Genomic DNA, 19,047 nt, shown 5'->3' with positions numbered 1-19,047 from the left:
TGGCCACCTGTTGCAAAGAACTGACTCATTAAAAAAGATCCTGATGCTGGGAAAGACTGAAGGTGGGAGGAGAAGGGGACGACAGAGGATGAGATGGTTGGATGGCATCACTGACTCCATGGACACAAGTTTGAGTAAACTCTGGGAGTTGGTGATGGACAGGGAGGCCTGGCATGCTGCAGTCTATGGGGTCACAAAGAGTCGGACATGACTGAGTGACTGAACTGAACTGACATATGGAATCTAAAACAATGGTACAAATGAATTTATTTACAAAACAGAAATAGAGTCACAGACATAGAAAACAAACTCATGGTTACCAGGGTGGAAAGCAGTGGGGGAGAGGAAAGGTATAAATTAGGAGGCTGGAAAAGACAATATGCACTATTATATATAAAATAGTAACTAATAAGGACCTACTTTATAGCACAGGGAACTCTTCTCAATACTCTATGACCTATATGGAAAAATAATCTAAAAAAGAATGGTTATATATAACTGAATATTTTGTTGTACAGCAGAAATTAACACAATATTGTAAATCAACTATAATCCAAAAAAATTTTTTTTAAAAAAAGAAGTGAGGCCTGTCAATTTCCTAAAGAATATTATTTATCTTTGTTTAGGGACCAGTGATAGTTCAAGGGTTTAGGGGATCAATGATAGCAGCAGTAAGTATATCATTTTCTACACAGATTGAGATAAAGAGATAAGTAAAATCAAGGGGTATGGTAAAAAAGAAATGCAAGGTACACAGATATAAAACATACAGCATCACATGGTGCTAAAGTACTCTTTAAAAATCTTTTTAAATTTTTATTTTATTTACTTATTTTTGGCTGCACCGAGTCTTTGTTGCTTTTGCATAGGCTTTCTCTGGTTGCATGAAGCGGCAGCCACTCCCCGCTGCGGTGGCTTCTGCTGCAGAGCACAGGCTCAGGCGCACAGGCTCCAGTAGTTGCAGCACACGGGCTGCAGAGCATGGGCTCTGTTGCTGCACACGGGCTTAGCTGCCCTGCACCATGTGGGATCTTTCTGGACCAGGGATTGAACCTGTGTCCCCTGCACTGGCAGGCGGACTCCTAGCCACTGCACCACCAGGGAAATCTGAGGAGGTACGCTTAATTTACCAAAGCAAGCATTTTTGAGGTTTAAATTTTAGTTCAAAGAATGAAATAGGCAAAGGAACTGTTAAAAGTCCCTTGAAAATAACTTATTAACAGAAAAATATATAAGTTCCCTGTGGACAGAGACTGTCTTATTCACATCTGTGCCTCGATAACATACAGATATTGGTGATGGTGAGGAATAGTGTTAGTTAATAATTGAATGGAATACTGTATCGTCACAGCAAGGTCCCAACTATTTAGCTTCATCTTGAACAAGTAAAACCTGCTCCGCGCTGTCCATTTAAATGACAAACTATGCCAGTTATGCATCCGGAGCCTCAGTTCCAAATCGGCCCATCAGTGCCTACTCTGGGAAAACACGCTGGGCCCTTTCGTTTTCCTCTGCGGGCTGGCACAGTGTTATGTTCTGCCGGCAGAGGGTGCTAGAGAGACATGGCAAGAGGAAGAGGCTCTCTTTCCAGGCTCCGGGGTGCTCTTCCCAGCAAGTTCCCGCAGCACAGCAGCGTTTCCTTGTTCAAATCACCCTGTGGTTTCTTCTGCCTGACTGGACCCTGGCTGATACAAAATCTGCACAGTGAGTGAGGTTTGAAGTCAAATGGCCACACGTCCAGTGGACCTGATGAGCAGAAAGTAGCAAGTACTTAAAATGTCTCAAAAAAACATGCAAACTAGAGCCTGGCAGATAATCCCTGTAAGAATGGGCAGCCCATGACCTCAGGGAAGTGACTTAAGAGTTTCAGTGATCTGAGCCTGTCAAGCCATCCACTCCAAGATGACAGATAAGCTGCTGCACATCAAACAACCCATCATGAAAAAAGGCAAAACACTTGTCCATCTTTGTGGATTTTCAAGGTAACACACACCACATTTGAGACCGCTACTGTCATTCACTTAGCGTCACTCACAAGGCTGCAGTTTCTAGTGGAACCAAGCAAAACTTAGGCTCTGCAGCAAGCCCAGCCCGAGCCAGGAGACTCGATGATACCTGAAGTGTCCCTGGCGAGTTGTGGATGCTGTACACACCCTCTGGGCAAGTACCGACAGGAGCAGCACAGCACAGACTTCTAGGATTTGGGAGCAAACCCATGCCCTCTTCTGGGGATAACTATTTGCCTTTGGAGAAATCATTCTGGCTTGCTCTTGACCCTTGGGAGAAAGCAAACACCTTAACACAGGACAATGGGTAAGATGTGGCCTGAGCGTCCCGTCAGGCGTTGTCTGACCGACCTAGGCACCAGACTGGACATGCACACAGCCAGCTATCGTCAGATGAAAGTGGCCCATAAGAGAGCAAGCATATACTGGCGTAAGGAGACACACAAAGCACGATGGAATACAGAGCCCAGAAATAAAACCTGGACGTATGGTCACATGGTTTTTGAAAACAATGCCGAGGCCATTCAATGGGGAAAGGACAGTCTTTTCAACAAATGGTATTGGGGAAAACTGGATATCCACATACAGAAAAGTTAAGTTGAACCGTACCTACACCAAATAAAATATAACTCAAATTGGGTAGAAGACCTAAACATAAGAGCTTAAGTTCTGAAATTCTCAGAAGAAAACGAGCAAATCTTCACAATTTTGGATTTCACAAGATATGACACCAAAAGCAGAAGTTACCACAGACTAGATGAATTGGGCTTCTTTAAAACATTTGTGCATCAAGGGACACATCAAGCAAAGTAGGGGGGGAGCTACCCACAGAATGGAAGAAAATATCTGCAAATCATTTATCTGACAAGGGTCAAGGATGCAGAATGTTTAAGGAACTTTTACAACTCAACAACAAAAAGACAACTCAATTTTAAAATGGGCAAAGGACTTGAGTAAACATTTCTCCAAAGACAATGCAGAAGACAGCGCCAAGCACAGGGAGATGCTCATCACCACTGGCCACAAGGGAAATGCAAGTCAAAACCACAACAAGACTCCGCGTCAGACGTGGCTGCACCAGGGGAAGATGGCTAATGTTTTTAAAAAAGGAAAAATACATGCTGAAAAGTAAATGAAAATGTTGAGAAATAGGAACATTTCTGGTGGGAATGTAAAATGGTAAGACACCGTGGAAAACACTCTAGTGGTTTCTCAGTAAATTAAACATTATCACATGATGCTGCAATTCCACTCCTGGGTATATATTCCAAAGACTGGAAAAGAGATGCTCAAACAAAGACTTGGACACAAATGTTCCCCCAGCAGCACTATTCACAACAGCAAAAATGTGAAAACAACACAAACACCCAACAACAGATGCATGGATAAACAAAATGTAGTATTATCCATACAATGGAGTATTCTCAGCCACAGAAAGAGATGAAGCTCTGATCCATGCTACAATGAGGACCAACCTTGAAAACATTATGCTAAGTAAAATTTGCCATATGCATAAGGACAAATGTTGTATGATTCCACTTACGTGAGGCACTTACAGCAGTCAAATTCACAGAGACCGAAGATAAACCAGAAGCTACCAGGCACTGAGGGGAGAGGTATACGAGGAGTTACTGTTTAATTTTGTTTGCGAAGATGAAAACATTTTGGAAATGGATAATGGTGATGGGTGCATAACATTGTAAACGCCACTGAATTGTAACCCTTAACATTATTAAATGGCAAAAAGTTTATGTTTACCATAATAAAAAGAAAATCTCCCAAAACACAAACAACTAAGTCTGTAATGTGGCACTGCTCCCCCAGGGAGGATGAGCCAACCACCTGGTAGCAGACGATTTGTTTAGGACCTTTCTGGACCTCTTCCTTCACTGAGGGGGCAAAGACTCACCTTCAATGGAACAAACACATTCTGAATATAAAGCTGTCTTCTCTACCTCTGTTAAGCACCAACACCCATGTACTCACAGAATCTCACAGAAGGCCTTATCCACTGTCTGGATAAGGGGGTTCTGGCATGCCCCACAGCATTGCATCTGATCAAGGAACTCCTTTTACAGCCAAGAAAGTACAGCAATGGGTTCATACCCACATGCCCCTCACGGAAAGTTGACTGATCTTAATTGAAAAGTGGAATGGCTTATTGAAGACTCAGTTTAGCATTAGCTGAGAGATAATATCCTAAACTGAACAAGTTCTGTCTTGCAAGATGCAATATATGCTTTTAATCAAAACTATTATGCAGTGCTGTTCCCTAAAATGAGAAGACTTGGTCCCAGAATCAGGGGTGGAAGTAGGGCTGGCTGCTCTCTCTATTGTATCTAAAAACCCACTTGCAGAACTTTTGTTTCCCATCCTGCCAACTTTGGGCCCTGCTGATTTGGGAGGAATGCTTGCACTGGTTCCACAGAATTAGAAGGTAAGACAGCCCCCTAGACAGTGTATTAGAAAGCGGAGACATCACTTTGCTGACAAAGGTCCATCCAGTCAAAGCTATGGTTTTTCCAGTAGCTGTGTATGGATTTGAGAGTTGGACTATAAAGAAGGCTGAGCGCTGAAGAACTGATGCTTTCCAACTGTGGTGCTGGAGAAGACTCTTGAGAGTCCCTTGGACTGCAAGGAGATCCAACCAGTCCATCCTAAAGGAAATCAACCCTGAATATTCATTGGAAGGACTGATGCGGAAGCTCCAATACTTTGGCCACCTGATGCAAAGAGCTGACTCATTGGAAAAGACTCTGATGCTGGCAAAGACTGAAGACAAAAGGACAAAGGTCGGCAGAGGATGAGATGGCTAGATAGCATCACCAACTCAGTGGACATAAATTTGAGCAAATTCCAGGAGATAGTGAAGGACAGAGGAGTCTGGTGTGCTACAGTCCATGGGGTCGCAAAGAGTTGGACACAACTTAGCAACTGAACATCACTGAGCAACAAGGTAAAAAAGGACTTCCTCTCTTGACTAGAATAACTGGCCCTGAGCACCAAGAGGAAGCTGGGCTGCTGCTGCACACTGGGGGCAAGAAGGGCTGTGTCTGGAATCGAGAAGCTTCTGAGGTACTTCTTGGTATTTCCATACCTAATAATAAAGGTCAAGGGGAAACCACAGCATACAAACAGCAAAAGAAAAATGCCTGAGCACTCAGACTCTTTGGCAATGAAGGTTTGGGTCACTCTGTCAGATAAAGAACCCCAACACCAGAAGACAAGGGAAATGTGGAATGAATCATAAAATGAAACCACAGATACCAACTACAGCCCTGTAACCATTACAGAAACAAAGACCATACATTTTCTGCTTCTTATAAGCATGGGTTTATTTGTATGCTAACCATTTTCTTCTCTCTCCCATTACTATTTTTAATTTTTATTTCATATTGGAGTATAATTGGTTTACAATGTCATGTTAGTTTCAGGGGTACAGCAAAGTGATTTCAGTTATCTTTTTCAGATTCTTTTCCCATGCAGGTTATTACAGAATATCGAGTAGCTTGTTGTGCTTTACAGTAAGTCCTTACTGATTATCTACTTTTTCATATTTATTAATTTATTTATTTTTCTGTGCCAGGTCTTAGTTGCATGCTGAGGCTCGATCCCGCCTTTGCGTATGCCAAGCCTCCTTCCTCAGAGGCGCTCCACCCGCATGCAGTATGTGGGACCTAGTTCCCTGATCAGGAATCGAACCCAGGTCTCCTGCACTGGGAGCATGGTGTCAGCCTCTGGACCACCAGGGAACGCCCAGATTATACACACCGTAGTGTGTATATATTGCTGCAAATGGCATCACTTCATTCTTTTTATGGCTGAGTAATATCCCATTGTGCATATGTACCATATCTTCTCTGTCCATTCATCTAAGGACATTTAGGGTGCTTCCATGTCTTAGCTTCAGTAAGTAGTGCTGCAATGAATACTGGGGCACATGTATCTTTTGAATTATAGTTTTCTCTGGACATATGCCCAGGAGTGGGATTGCTGGATTATACGGCAGCTCTGTTTTTAGTTTTTTAAGGGACCTCATTATTATTTTATACATAGGTTGCTGGAAGTTAAATTTTACAGTTTAGCCTATAGGTAACAGAATATTCTCAATATGCCAGCATAACAATATGCCAAAATAACTCAATATGTCAGCAGATTTGGAAAACTCAGCAGTGGCCACAGGACTGGAAAAGGTCAGCCTTCATTACAATCCCAAAGAAAGGCAATGCCAAAGAATGTTCAAACTACTGCACAATTGCACTCATCTCACTCGCTAGCAAATTAATGCTCAAAATTCTCCAAGCGAGGCTTCAATAGAACATGAACCAAGAACTTCCAGATGTTTAAGCTGGATTTAGAAAAGGCAGAGGAACCAGAGATCAAACTGCCAACATCCACTGGATCATCAAAAAAGCAAGAGAGTTCCAGAAAAACATCTACTTCTGCTTTATTGACTATACCAAAGCCTTTGACTGTGTGGATCACAATAAACTGCACAAAATTCTTACAGATGGGAATACCAGACACCTGACCTGCCTCCTGAGAAATCTGTATGCAGGTCAAGAAGCAACAGTTAGAACCAAACATGGAACAACAGACTGGTTCCAAATTGGGAAAGGAATACGTCAAGGCTGTATATCATCATCCTGCTTATTTCACTGTATATGCAGAGTACGTTATGAGAAATGCCAGGCTGGATGAAGCACAAGCTGGAATCAAGATTTCTGGGAGAAATATCAACCTCAGATATGCAGATGACACCACCCTTATGGCAGAAAGCAAAGAGGAACTAAAGAGCCTCTTGATGCAAGTGAAAGAGGAGAGTGAAAAGCTGGCTTAAAACTCAACATTTAAAAAACGAAGATCACAGCATCCGGTCCCGTCACTTTATCCCATCACTTCATGGCAAAGAGATGGGGAAACAATGGAAACAGTGACAGACTTTATGTTCTTGAGCTCCAAAATCACTGCAGATGGTGACTGCAGCCATGAAATTAAAAGGTGCTTGCTCCTTGGAAGATAAACTATGACCAACCTAGACATATTAAAAATAAGCAGGGACATTACTCTGCCAACAAAGGTCCATCTAGTCAAAGCTATGGTTTTTCCAGTAGTCATGTATGGATGTGAGAGCTGGACCATAAAGAAAGCTGAGTGCTAAAGAATTGATGCTTTTGAACTGTGGAGTTGTAGAAGACTCTTGAGAGTCCCTTGGACAGCAAGGTGATCCAACCAGTCCATTCTGAAGGAAATCAGTCCTGAACATTCATTGGAAGAACTGATGCTGAAGCTCCAATACTGTGGCCACCTGATGTGAAGAACTGACTCATTTGAAAAGACCCTGATGCTGGGAAAGATTGAAAGCAGGAGGAGAAGGGGACAACAGAGGATGAGATGGTTGGATGGCATCACCTACTCGAAAGACATGAGTTTGAGCAAGCTCCGGGAGTTGGTGTTGGACAGGGAGGCCTGGCGTACTGCAGTCCATGGGATCACAAATAGTTGGACATGACTGAGCGACTGAACTGAACAGAATATTCAGTGGGACAGTGACTGAAGATATCTACAGCAATAGATATAACAACCATTGGGCCTGTGAGTTTCTTCATTTGGGGAAAAAGATAAGAACTTGTAAGAGACACAGCTATGTCTTTTGTCTCTTTTTTTGGCCATGCCTTGCAACTTGTGGAATCTTAAGTTACCCAATCAGAAATTGAACCTGGGCCCTTGGCAGTGAAAATGAGAAGCCCTAACCACTGGACCACCAGGGAATTCCCTGGATAGCTATGTCTTATTAGGTAAAAACAGAATTGTTTTCAGGAATTTGAATGTGAGTAGAAGGGTATGGAGAAGGCAATGGCACCCCACTCCAGCACTCTTGCCTGGAAAATCCCATGGATGGAGGAGCCTGGTAGGCTGCAGTCCATGGGGTCGCTGAGAGTCAGACACGACTGAGCGACTTCATTTTCACTTTTCACTTTCATGCATTGGAGAAGGAAATGGCAACCCACTCCAGTGTTCTTGCCTGGAGAATCCCAGGGACGGGGGAGCCTGGTGGGCTGCCATCTCTGGGGTCGCACAGAGTCGGACATGACTGAAGCGACTTAGCAGAAGGGTATATATGGAAGCTGAGTAACCAAAGGAATGGAATGTGACATTTATCAATTTATTGCCACTCAAATCCTCTCCAAATCCACCCTTCCCTTCTCTGCTCTGAGAAAATGAAGTCCTTTAAATATTTTTCCTTTACCAGATGGAACAATTGTGTTTCATCTGTAGATTGCACTTTTTTTTTCTGGATTTACAATGTTGTGTTACAATGTTGTGTTAATTCTCATTGTACAGCAAAGTGATTCAGACTACAGATACACATATAATAAAATTCTTTTTCATATTCTTCTCCATTATTTGGGCTTCCCAGATGGTGCTAGTGGTAAAGAACCTGCCTGCCAATGCAAGAGATGTAAGACACATGGGTTCGATCCCTGGGTCAGGAACATCCCCTGGAGGAAGGCACGGCATCCCACTCCAGGATTCTTGCCTGGGAAATCCCATGGACAGAGGAGCCTGGCAGGCTACAGTCCATGGGGTTGCAAAGAGTTGGACACGACTGAAGTGACTTAGCACACAAGCATACACATGATTTATAACAGGATATTGAATATAGTTCATGTGCAATACAGTAGGACCTTGTTATCTGTTTTATACAGAGCGGTTTGTATCTGCTAATCCCAAACTCCTAATTTATCCCCTTCCCCTTTCCCCTTTAGTAATCGTAAGTTTGTCTGTTGAATAAATTCATTGGTAGCGTATTTTAGATTCCACATATACGTGATATCGTATTTGTCTTTCTGACTTACTTCGCTTAGTATGATAACCTCTAGGTCCCCTTATGTTGTACAAATAGCATTATTTCATTCTTTTTATGGCTGAATAATATTCCACTATGTATATGTACTCCCCATCTTTACCCATTCCTCTGCTGATGGACATGTAGGTTGTTTGCATGTTTTGGCTCCTGTAAACAGTGCTGCTGTGAACACTGGGGTAAGTGTCAGAAGGTACTATTAATTAGTTTTCCTGGTTCTGGAAGCTCTCACAGCAGGCTCCTGTAGTCCATGTGGCTCTAAAGGCAGCTGGCTCCCGCAGCTGAGAGGTTTCTCGAGTACTGGACTCCTGCAGAGCAAGTGGCTGCTTCTCCAGGGCTAGGCTCCTGGGGCACAGGCGACCACTCTGGCAACCAGCTCCTGCTATGCATGGTGGTCAACAGCACACACAGGCCAGAGAGCTCCCCTGGCACAGCCGTGCCCTCAAATGAGTAACTGAGTCCTTGGGTGTTCCCCCTACCCTAGGGCTGAAACAGGACTCTCCTTTATCTTATATTCCAGCAGAGTTTTCTCTGCTTCTTACTAGCCCAAAGCCTTCATTTCTCCAATTCCCTGTTATAATAATTTTATATTAAAATTTCTTTGTTGAAATTACTGAGTGATTTCTGTCTATTGATCATAGACTCTGACTGATTCATGGACCATGTTCAGTTGGGATTTGCTAGCCACTGACATTCCAGTGAGTGGGAGCTGTCCAGAAACTTTATATCTGCAAAGGTAAGGTTTGTCACTCACCTCTTTAATTTCCTTTAGAAGTTCAAGAGCACAGCTGAAGTCTGGTGGAGTAGCTGATAGTCGCTCTTTCAGATGATCCCAAAAGGCATCGTGCATGGTCTCTCTGATCCTGCCTTCCAGACTGTAAGAGGGTTAAATGAAGAAAATTATTTTCTCCACTCAAAAACTGCCATAAGGTCATTATCTACTAAGCCCCAAATGATATTTGATTTAAAAAAAAGTATACAGACAAGGAAGGTAAGTATGGAGGGCAGCAGAGCTGAACCATCTGGGGTTTTAGACTTGGATATCAAGGGCACCGGCACAGCCTCTCAGAAGGGCGCCTCATGGTCTGGAGCAGCCACTCCCTGCAGTAGGAAGGACCCTGAACAGAGGTCAGGCTGAACGTTAACACTGATTCTGCATTTAGCGCAGAAAAGATGTGACTTAGTTTCCCTTCACGTACACATACAGCAAAGAACTAAGTGATCTTTCATTTTCTTATAGACTTAAATCTAGAAAAGGATTTTCCTTCTTTGACAACATCTATCTATTGCCAGGAAAAATATCAATAACCTCAGATATACAGATGACACCACCCTTATGGCAGAAAGTGAAGAGGAACTAAAAAGCCTCTTGATGAAAGTAAAAGAGGAGAGTGAAAAAGTTGGCTTAAAGCTCAACATTCAGAAAACTAAGATCATGGCATCTGGTCCCATCACTTCATGGGAAATAGATGGGGAAACAGTGGAAACAGTGTCAGACTTTATTTTGGGGGGCTCCAAAATCACTGCAGATTGTGATTGCAGCCATGAAATTAAAAGACGCTTACTCTTTGGAAGGAAAGTTATGACCAACCTAGACAGCATTTTAAAAAGCAGAGACATTACTTTGCCAACAAAGGTCCGTCTAGTCAAGGCTATGGTTTTTCCAGTGGTCATGTATGGATGTGAGAGTTGGACTGTGAAGAAAGCTGAGCACCGAAGAATTGATGCTTTTGAACTGTGGTGTTGGAGAAGACTCGAGAGTCCCTTGGACTTCAGGGAGATCCAACCAGTCCGTTCTGAAGGAGATCAGCCCTGGGATTTCTTTGCAAGGAATGATGCTAAAGCTGAAACTCCAGTACTTTGGCCACCTGATGCGAAGAGTTGACTCATTGGAAAAGACTCTGATGCTGGGGGGGATTGGGGGCAGGAGGAGAAGGGAACGACAGAGGATGAGATGGCTGGATGGCATCACCAACTCGATAGACATGAGTTTGGGTAAACTCCGGGAGTTGGTGATGGACAGGGAGGCCTGGCATGCTGCGGTTCATGGGGTCGCAAAGAGTTGGACACCACTGAGCAACTGAACTGAACTGAACTATCTACAGATACTTCCAAATCAGCACATCTAAAACTGAATTCACTATCTTTCCCATACAAACCTGTTCCTCCTGTATTCCTAATCTCAATGGCACTACCATGTAATCAGTCATGGAAGCCAGAATATTGGTCTTTTTCCCCCTTCCAGAAAAGAGCAGCAGCAAAGGCAATTCAGTTAAAAAGGATAATCTTTTCAACAAACGGTGCTAGAACAACTGGACATCCACATGCGAGAAAATGAATCTAGACACAGACTTTTAATCACTACCTTCCACAAATAAGAGCATAGACCTCAATGCAAAAAACAAACTCTAAAACTTCTAGAACAGAAGAAATCTATGTGACCTTGGGTTTGGCAATGACCTTTTAGATATACCACCAAAAACAAGATCCATGGAAGAAAAAAACTGGTAAATTGGACTTCTTTAAAATTAAAAACTGCTCTGTGAAAGTCACTGTTAAGAGAAGGAAAAGACAAGCTCCAATCTTTGCAAAGCACATATCTGATAAAGAACTAGTATCCAAAACATACAAAGAACTCTTAAAATTCAAGAATAAGAAAATAACCCTATTTTATTTTTTTCAAATTAACCTACTGGAGTATAGTCGGTTTATAACATTGTGTTAGTTTCTTTTATACAGCAGAGTGAGTCTGTTATACATTTACATATATCCACTCTTTTTAAAAATTCTTTTCCCATGTAGGTCATTACAGAACAACCCAATTTTAAAACGGGAAAAGGTCTGAACAGACACCTCGCCAAAGTATATATAGAGATGGCAAACAAGCACATGCTCAACCTCATGTCTCACTGCTGTTGTTCAGTCCCCAAGTTGTGTCTGATTGAGACCCCATGGACTGCAGCACGCCAGGCCTCCCTGTCCCTCACCATCTCTCAGAGTTTGCCCAAGTTCATGTCCATTGAATCAGTGATACCATTCGATCATCTCATCTTCTGTCACCTTCTTCTCATTCTGCCTTCAGTTTTTCCCAGCATCAGGGTCTCTTCTAGTGAGTCGGCTCTTCACATCATGTGGCCAAAGTATTGAAGCTTCAGCATCAAGTCCTTCCAATGAGTATTCAGGGCTGATTTCCTTTAGGATTGACTGGTTTGATCTCCTTACTGTCCAAGGGGCTCTCAAGAGTCTTCTCCAGTCCCTCACTTCAAATGCGTCAATTCTTCAATGCTCTGCCTTCTTTATGGTCCAACTCTCACATCCATACATGACTACTGGAAGGACCAAAACCTTGACTATACAAACCTTTGTAGGCAAATGATGTCTTTGCTTTTTAATACACTGTCTAGGTTTGTCATAGCTTTCCTGCCAAGAAGTAATCATCTTCTAATTTCATGGCTGAAGGCACCATTAGGGAATTGTATATTAAAGTAACAATGAGATATCACTGCACACCTATTAGAATGGCCAAAATCCAAAACACCGACAACACCCAATGCTGACCAGGGCAGGGAGCAACAGGAACCCTCACTCACTGCTCGTAGGAGTACAGAGTGGAAGACCGTCACTCTGGAGGATGGTTCCACAGTTTCTTACAAAACGAAACATACTCTTTCATACAGTCTAACAACTGTGCTCCCTGGGACCTACTCAAAGGAGTTGAAAGCTTATATCCACACAAAAACCTAAACATGGACATTTATAGTAGCTTTATTTTTTTGCCAAAGCTTGGAAGCAACCAAGATGTCATTCTGTACCTGATGGATAAATAAACTATGGTAATATCCAGACAATGGAGTATTTGTTTTTATTTAATTGCTAAGTAGAGTCTGACTCTCTTGTGGACCCATGGACTGTAGCCTGCCATGCTCCTCTGTCTATGGGATTTCCCAGGCAAGAATACTGGAGTGGGTTGCCATTTCCTTCTCCAAGGGATTTTCCCGAACTAGGGATCAAACCCGCATCTCCTGCATAGGCAGCAGGATTCTTTCCACTGAGCCACCAGGGAAGCCAATAGAATATTATTCAACACTAAAAAGAAATGCACTATCAAGCCCTCAAAAGACATGGAGGAAACTTAAAATTTTTTTTTTTTTTTTTTTTTTTGCCATACCGTGTAGGATCTTAGTTCCCCAATCAAGGATCAAACCCATGCCCCCTGCACTGGAAGCACAGAGCCTTAACAACTGGACCACCAGGGAAGTCCCTTAAATGTATATTGTTAGTTGAAAGAATACAATCTGAAAAGGCTACATACTGTATGATTCCAACTGTAAGAAATTCAGAAAACCTACAGAGATTGTACAAAGATCAGTGGTTGCCAAAAGTTTCAGGGGGAGGGAGGGAAGGATGAATAGATAGAACATAGGGAATTTTAGGGCAGTGAAATTACTCTGTATGATATGGAAATGATGAATACAGAAATGGTGAATAAATGTCATTATACATTTTCCAAAACCCATAGAATATATGTCACAAAAAGTGAATACCTCTGTAAACTTGAGTTAATAATAATGTATTAATACTGGATCATAAATTGTAACAAACCACACTAATACAAGATGTAGAGGAAACTGTATGTAGGAGAAAGGAGGGAATGTGAGAACTATTTTCCATAAAATTAAACTATGCTAAAATTCTGAAAGAGATAGGAATACTAGACCACCTGACCTGCCTCTTGAGAAACCTATATGCAGGTCAGGAAGCAACAGTTAGAACTGGACATGGAACAACAGACTGGTTCCAAATAGGAAAAGGAGTACATCAAGGCTGTATATTGTCACCCTGCTTATTTAACTTCTATGCAGAGTACATCATGAGAAACACTGGGCTGAAAGAAGCACAAGCTGGAATCAAGATTGCCGGAAGAAATATCAATAGCCTCAGATATGCAGATGACACCACCCTTATGGCAGAAAGTGAAGAGGAACTAAAAAGCTTCTTGGTGAAGGTGAAAGAGGAGAGTGAAAAAGTTGGCTTAAAACTCAACATTCAGAAAATGAAGATCATGGCATCTGGTCCCATCACTTCATGGGAAATAGATGGGGAAACACTGGAAACAGTGTCAGACTTTATTTTGGGGGGCTCCAAAATCACTGCAGATGGTGACTGCAGCCATGAAATTAAAAGACGCTTGCTCCTTGGAAGAAAAGTTATGACCAACCTAGATAGCATATTGAAAAGCAGAGGCATTACTTTGCCAACAAAGGTCCGTCTAGTCAAGGCTATGGTTTTTCAGTGGTCATGTATGGATGTGAGAGTTGGACTGTGAAGGCTGAGCACCGAAGAATTGATGCTTTTGAACTGTGGTGTTGGAGAAAGACTCTTGAGAGTCCCTTGGACTACAAGGAGATCCAACCAGTCCATTCTGAAGGAGATCAGCCCTGGGATTTCTTTGGAAGGAATGATGCTGATGCTGAAACTCCAGTACGTTGGCCACCTCATGCGAAGAGCTGACTTACTGGAAAAGACTCTGATGCTGGGAGGGATTGGGGGCAGGAGGAGAATGGGACGACAGAGGATGAGATGGCTGGATGGCATCACTGACTCGATGGACATGAGTCTGAGTGAACTCCAGGAGTTGGTGATGGACAGGGAGGCCTGGTGTGCTGCGATTCATAGGGTCTCAAAGAGTCGGATACGACTGAGTGACTGAACTGAACTGAACTGAAAAAATTGTCTATTACTTTTTTAAAGGAATTCACTTTCCTCTGAATGCTTATTTAAATGACTTCTCTGACCAATGGAGGGAGGAGGGTTCAGGATGGGGAACACATGTATACCTGTGGCGGATTCATTTTGATATTTGGCAAAACTAATACAGTTATGTAAAGTTTAAAAATAAAATAAAATTAAAATAAATAAATAAATAAAAGAAGAAAAAGAACCATTTGAAAATTCTGAGGCTGCACGTAGTCATTGCCAATAGTGATTGGTTTTCTGGAATCAAACATCCCCTCTTAGTTACGCATGCTCCTTGTAAAACAAAAAAGAAACAATACAAAGATGAATAAAACAAAAATCAAAATTCCTCTCCCAACACTGCAATCTCAATCAGCAACGGTAACCAACTATAAAATAACAGTTGATTGTGCACTAGAATTGGTCTTAAAGCTTTTCTCCTCATCCCATTCATCCAATCCATCTTCCAAGTTCCACAAATTGTTTTTGAAATGTCTCTGAAATCATCTGCTCCTACCATCATCTCTTACCTAGACTACTACAAAGGGCCATTAACTGGTCCCTCTCCCTCACTCTTGCCCCTTTTAATCTGTTCCCCACAAATTCATTCTAAATTCAATGACTTTTCTAAGATGCAATCCTGATTATGAGGTCATGCTCAGAGTCCATTAGGGGCTTCTTGGCATCAGCAGCATAAACAGCTCATATGACCCTCCTGATACTGCTCTGCCTCCCTGTCTAACGTCTCTCCTCCTACTTCATAACACTTCATGCTCAACCACACCAAGACACTTATTCAGTTCACACCACTGTGCCTCCAACCCATGTCCTCTGCCAGGAGCATTCCTTCCCACCCAGACCACCTCTAAGACTCAAGTTATCAGGCAAACCTTCTGTTTCTTAGGCGGCTGAGAACTTTAATTACACTCTATACACAGCTCTTAGTGAACTTGGCAGTCACTTTCTAATTCAACTGTCTCTCCTACAAGTGTCTTGACAGCAAAGACAGTGCCTTATTTGTCATAGCTATAGTTACCTCTATCTCCAGAAGTCAGCAATTTTTCCTGTCACATAATAAGGACTCAACAAATGCCTGATGAATGAATGGCCCAAATAAGGGATTTCCCAATTAATACAACTGTAGGTAACATTCTACTTTTGCTTTATTGACTATGCCAAAGCCTTTGACTGTGTGGATCACAACAAACTGTGGAAAATTCTTAGAGATGGGAATACCAGACCACCTGACCTGCTTCCTGAGAAATCTGTGTGCAGGTCAAGAAGCAACATTCAGAACTGGACATGGAACAACAGACTGGTTCCAAATAGGAAAATGAGTACATCGAGGCTGTATATTGTCACCCTGCTCATTTAACTTATATGCAGAGTACATCATGAGAAATGCTACACTGGATGAAGCACAAGCTGGAATCAAGATTGCCGGAAGAAATATCAATAACCTCAGATATGCAGATGACACCACCCTTATGGCAGAAAGTGAAGAGGAACTAAAGAGCCTCTTGAGAGTGAAAGAGGAGAGTGAAAAAGTTGGCTTAAAACTCAATATTCAGAAAACTAAGATCATGGCATCTGGTCCCATCACTTAATGGCAAATAGATGGGGAAACAGTGGAAACAGTGACAGATTTTATTTTGGGGGGCTCCAAAATCACTGCAGATGGTGACTGTAGCCATGAAATTAAAAGACGCTTGCTCCTTGGAAGAAAAGTTATGACCAACCTAGACAGAATATTAAAAAGCAGAGACATTACTTGGCCAACAAAGGTCCATCTAGTCAAAGCTGTGGTTTTTCCAGTAGTCATGTATGAATGTGAGAATTGGACTATAAAGAAAGCTGAGTGCCAAAGAATTGATGCTTTTGAACTGTGGTGTTGGAGGTGATTCTTGAGAGTCCCTTGGACCGGAAGAAGATCCAACAAGTCCATCTCCATCCTAAAGGAAATCAGTCCTGAATATTCATTGGAAGGACTGATGCTGAAGCTGAAACTCCAATACTATGGCCACCTGATACAAAGAACTGACTCATTAGAAAAAACCCTGATGCTGGGAAAGATTGAAGATGGGAGGAGAAGGGGATGACAGAGATGAGATGGTTGGATGGCATCACCGACTCAATGGACATGAGTTTGAGTATACTCCAGGAGTTGGTGATAGACAAGGAAACCTGGCGTGCTGCAGTACATGGGGTCTTAAAGAGTACGACACGACTGAGCGGCTGAACTGAACTGAGGCAACATCATCCTATTAGACCAAAGTAAAGTCAACTGCCAATAAGGAGTGACTTCAAACTTCACTTATTCAGGTTTATGCATTATATCTCTTGCCACTGGCCACTTCAAAGTGATTTTGTGTTTCCTCTAATAGTTTGCCAGAGCCTTTATTTTGAATATGCTTTTTCTTTTTTTGGGGTGCTTTCGTTGTGGAGACCTCTTTCTAGAGGCCTAATAAAAATGCATTTGTATGAAGCCTGTGCACTTGGGTAGGTTTGAAGCTAGGAAGATTTTGTTTAGAATACTCTTTGGCATGTAAAGCACACTTCTTCCCTGAAATTTTTATTGGAGAGATAAAGTGAGCCAAACACATTCTGTTGAAGGGAAATCTAGTCAGTTGCTTGAAAGAACACAGCCCAAATAAAATAAGGACTGACTAGGTTGAAAAGAAATGAACTTGTGATTTAAGAGTTGCTGCTTTGACAGTGCTTAAAGATAAGTACCGCAGGGAGAGTTTCAGTTTCTGCTATGTTCACCGTCTCTCCTGAGATCTGACATATGCTGACGGTATGTTTGCATTTGACACACAGCATGTTCAATGATGGGTGCTCACCTAGCACAATGGAGAAACCTTCGGACACAGAGCAGATGACCTCTTTCTGTTCTGCAGTGTATCCCCGTGTCATTTTTTGTGAATCTGGTCAGGTAGAGTTGGTTTTGCTGTTGAGCTCTGGGGTTTTTTTTCTGCTCTCTTTTGGTGGGGTAGGGATGGGCTAAAGCCACAGGAAGAAAAATGTGATATATGTCTCCAGTATTTTGCTTTTGTTTTGTAAGAAGAGTTGAACTAGTTTTGATACCAAGAATAAATGGTAGAAAATAAAAAAACAAAACAAAAAAAAAAAAAAACCCTTGATTTCAACCTTTTTCCTGATGTAAATCTGTACTGCCTTACTTGAGAATCCAGCTCTGAACAGTACTATCTCCCTTCTTCGTTTCTCCCTCTTTCATCTCCTCTACTCATTTTTTCCTCCTCTCCTGACAGCAACAAACACATCTAAGCAGTGAGAGAGATGCGAGAAGATCTGGGCTTTGGTGAAAACCTCTTCCCAGAGAAGCTGTGCTTGGCGAGGCCATCTGTTGGTGAGAGCAGATCAGAGCATGAAAACCAGGGCAGCAACTTGGGGTGCAGAACATCTCCCGAAGCTGACAAATAACAAACGCATTTAAGGAAACTGCAGAATCACAAGCTGCCACTGTGTATCTGTCCACTGGTGGGAAATCAGAACTGTTCTAAAATGTAAAGATCTGACACTGAATTTACCCACTGAACTGCCAATAAACCAGCAAGTCATATTAATACATACAATGGTTCTTATTTATTTATTGCAATGTCAATATAACTAAGGAGAATGAAAAATAAGGCTTGATGGGGATGCGGGAGCATTGTTTATCAACAGCATTCTGATCCTGATTCACAAATTAAGCTGATTTACAAAGCAGGGTGGGGGTGAGGGGACAGTTGAAAACACCACCATTATAAAAATTAATCTTTTCATCTTTGCCTGTTTAAATCTACAACCACATAAGAGTAGTAGGAGTCATGTGGTGGCAACCAATATCCAAAAAAGACTCCAAAGATCTAGATCCCCAGTGTTCACACTCTGGTGTGACCCTGTACCCTCAAGTGTCGCCTGGATTTGAGGGTTCCTTTTTAGCAAACAAAATGTAGCAGAGGCCATGGACATCTCTGCTGAGATTAGGTAGCAGAAAGACTGGTTTCTGTCGTGGGCGCCGTCTCTCACCTACCTACCCACTTTCTTGTGCTGGGTGAGGGAAGGCAGCTGCCATGTTGGGAGCTGCTCCATGGAGGAGCCCAGGAGGCAAGGAGCTGAGGGCGGTTCAGGCCAACCTCAACAGCCTGACAGAGGCTGTGTCAGTGAAGCCACGCCCAGATCCCCACCCACAGAAACTGGGAGAGAACACTGTTTTAGCTGCTAAGTTTTGGGGTAATTTATCATGCAGCAATAGACAGCTGCTGCTGCTGCTGCTAAGTCGCTTCAGTCGTGTCTGACTCTGTGCACTATAGGCTAATTCCTCCACATCTGTCAAAGATCTGAAATGCACCTCAACTCTTAGTATTAACTGAGGTCCTAAAAGGAGATCAGTCCTGAGTGTTCTTTGGAAGGAATAATGCTAAAGCTGAAACT

General features: G+C 42.4%; 1 protein-coding gene across 5 annotated transcripts in view; it reads right to left on the bottom strand.

Annotated features, from left to right (window-relative positions):
- The window catches only part of TCP11 (t-complex 11), a 36,909-nt gene that overhangs the window by 11,774 nt on the left and 6,088 nt on the right, over positions 1–19,047 (bottom strand). For all 5 annotated transcript variants that reach the window (XM_044931073.2, XM_006050360.4, XR_006545941.2 and 2 more), the window contains exon 4: positions 9,629–9,749. In XM_044931073.2, coding sequence (XP_044787008.2) covers positions 9,629–9,749 — 121 coding nt within the window. The remainder of the gene's footprint in view (positions 1–9,628; positions 9,750–19,047) is intronic.

The sequence above is a fragment of the Bubalus bubalis genome, chromosome 2 (assembly GCF_019923935.1).
Source record: "Bubalus bubalis isolate 160015118507 breed Murrah chromosome 2, NDDB_SH_1, whole genome shotgun sequence".
Taxonomy (NCBI): Eukaryota; Metazoa; Chordata; class Mammalia; order Artiodactyla; family Bovidae; genus Bubalus; species Bubalus bubalis.
This window is presented reverse-complemented; position numbering and strand designations above follow the sequence as displayed.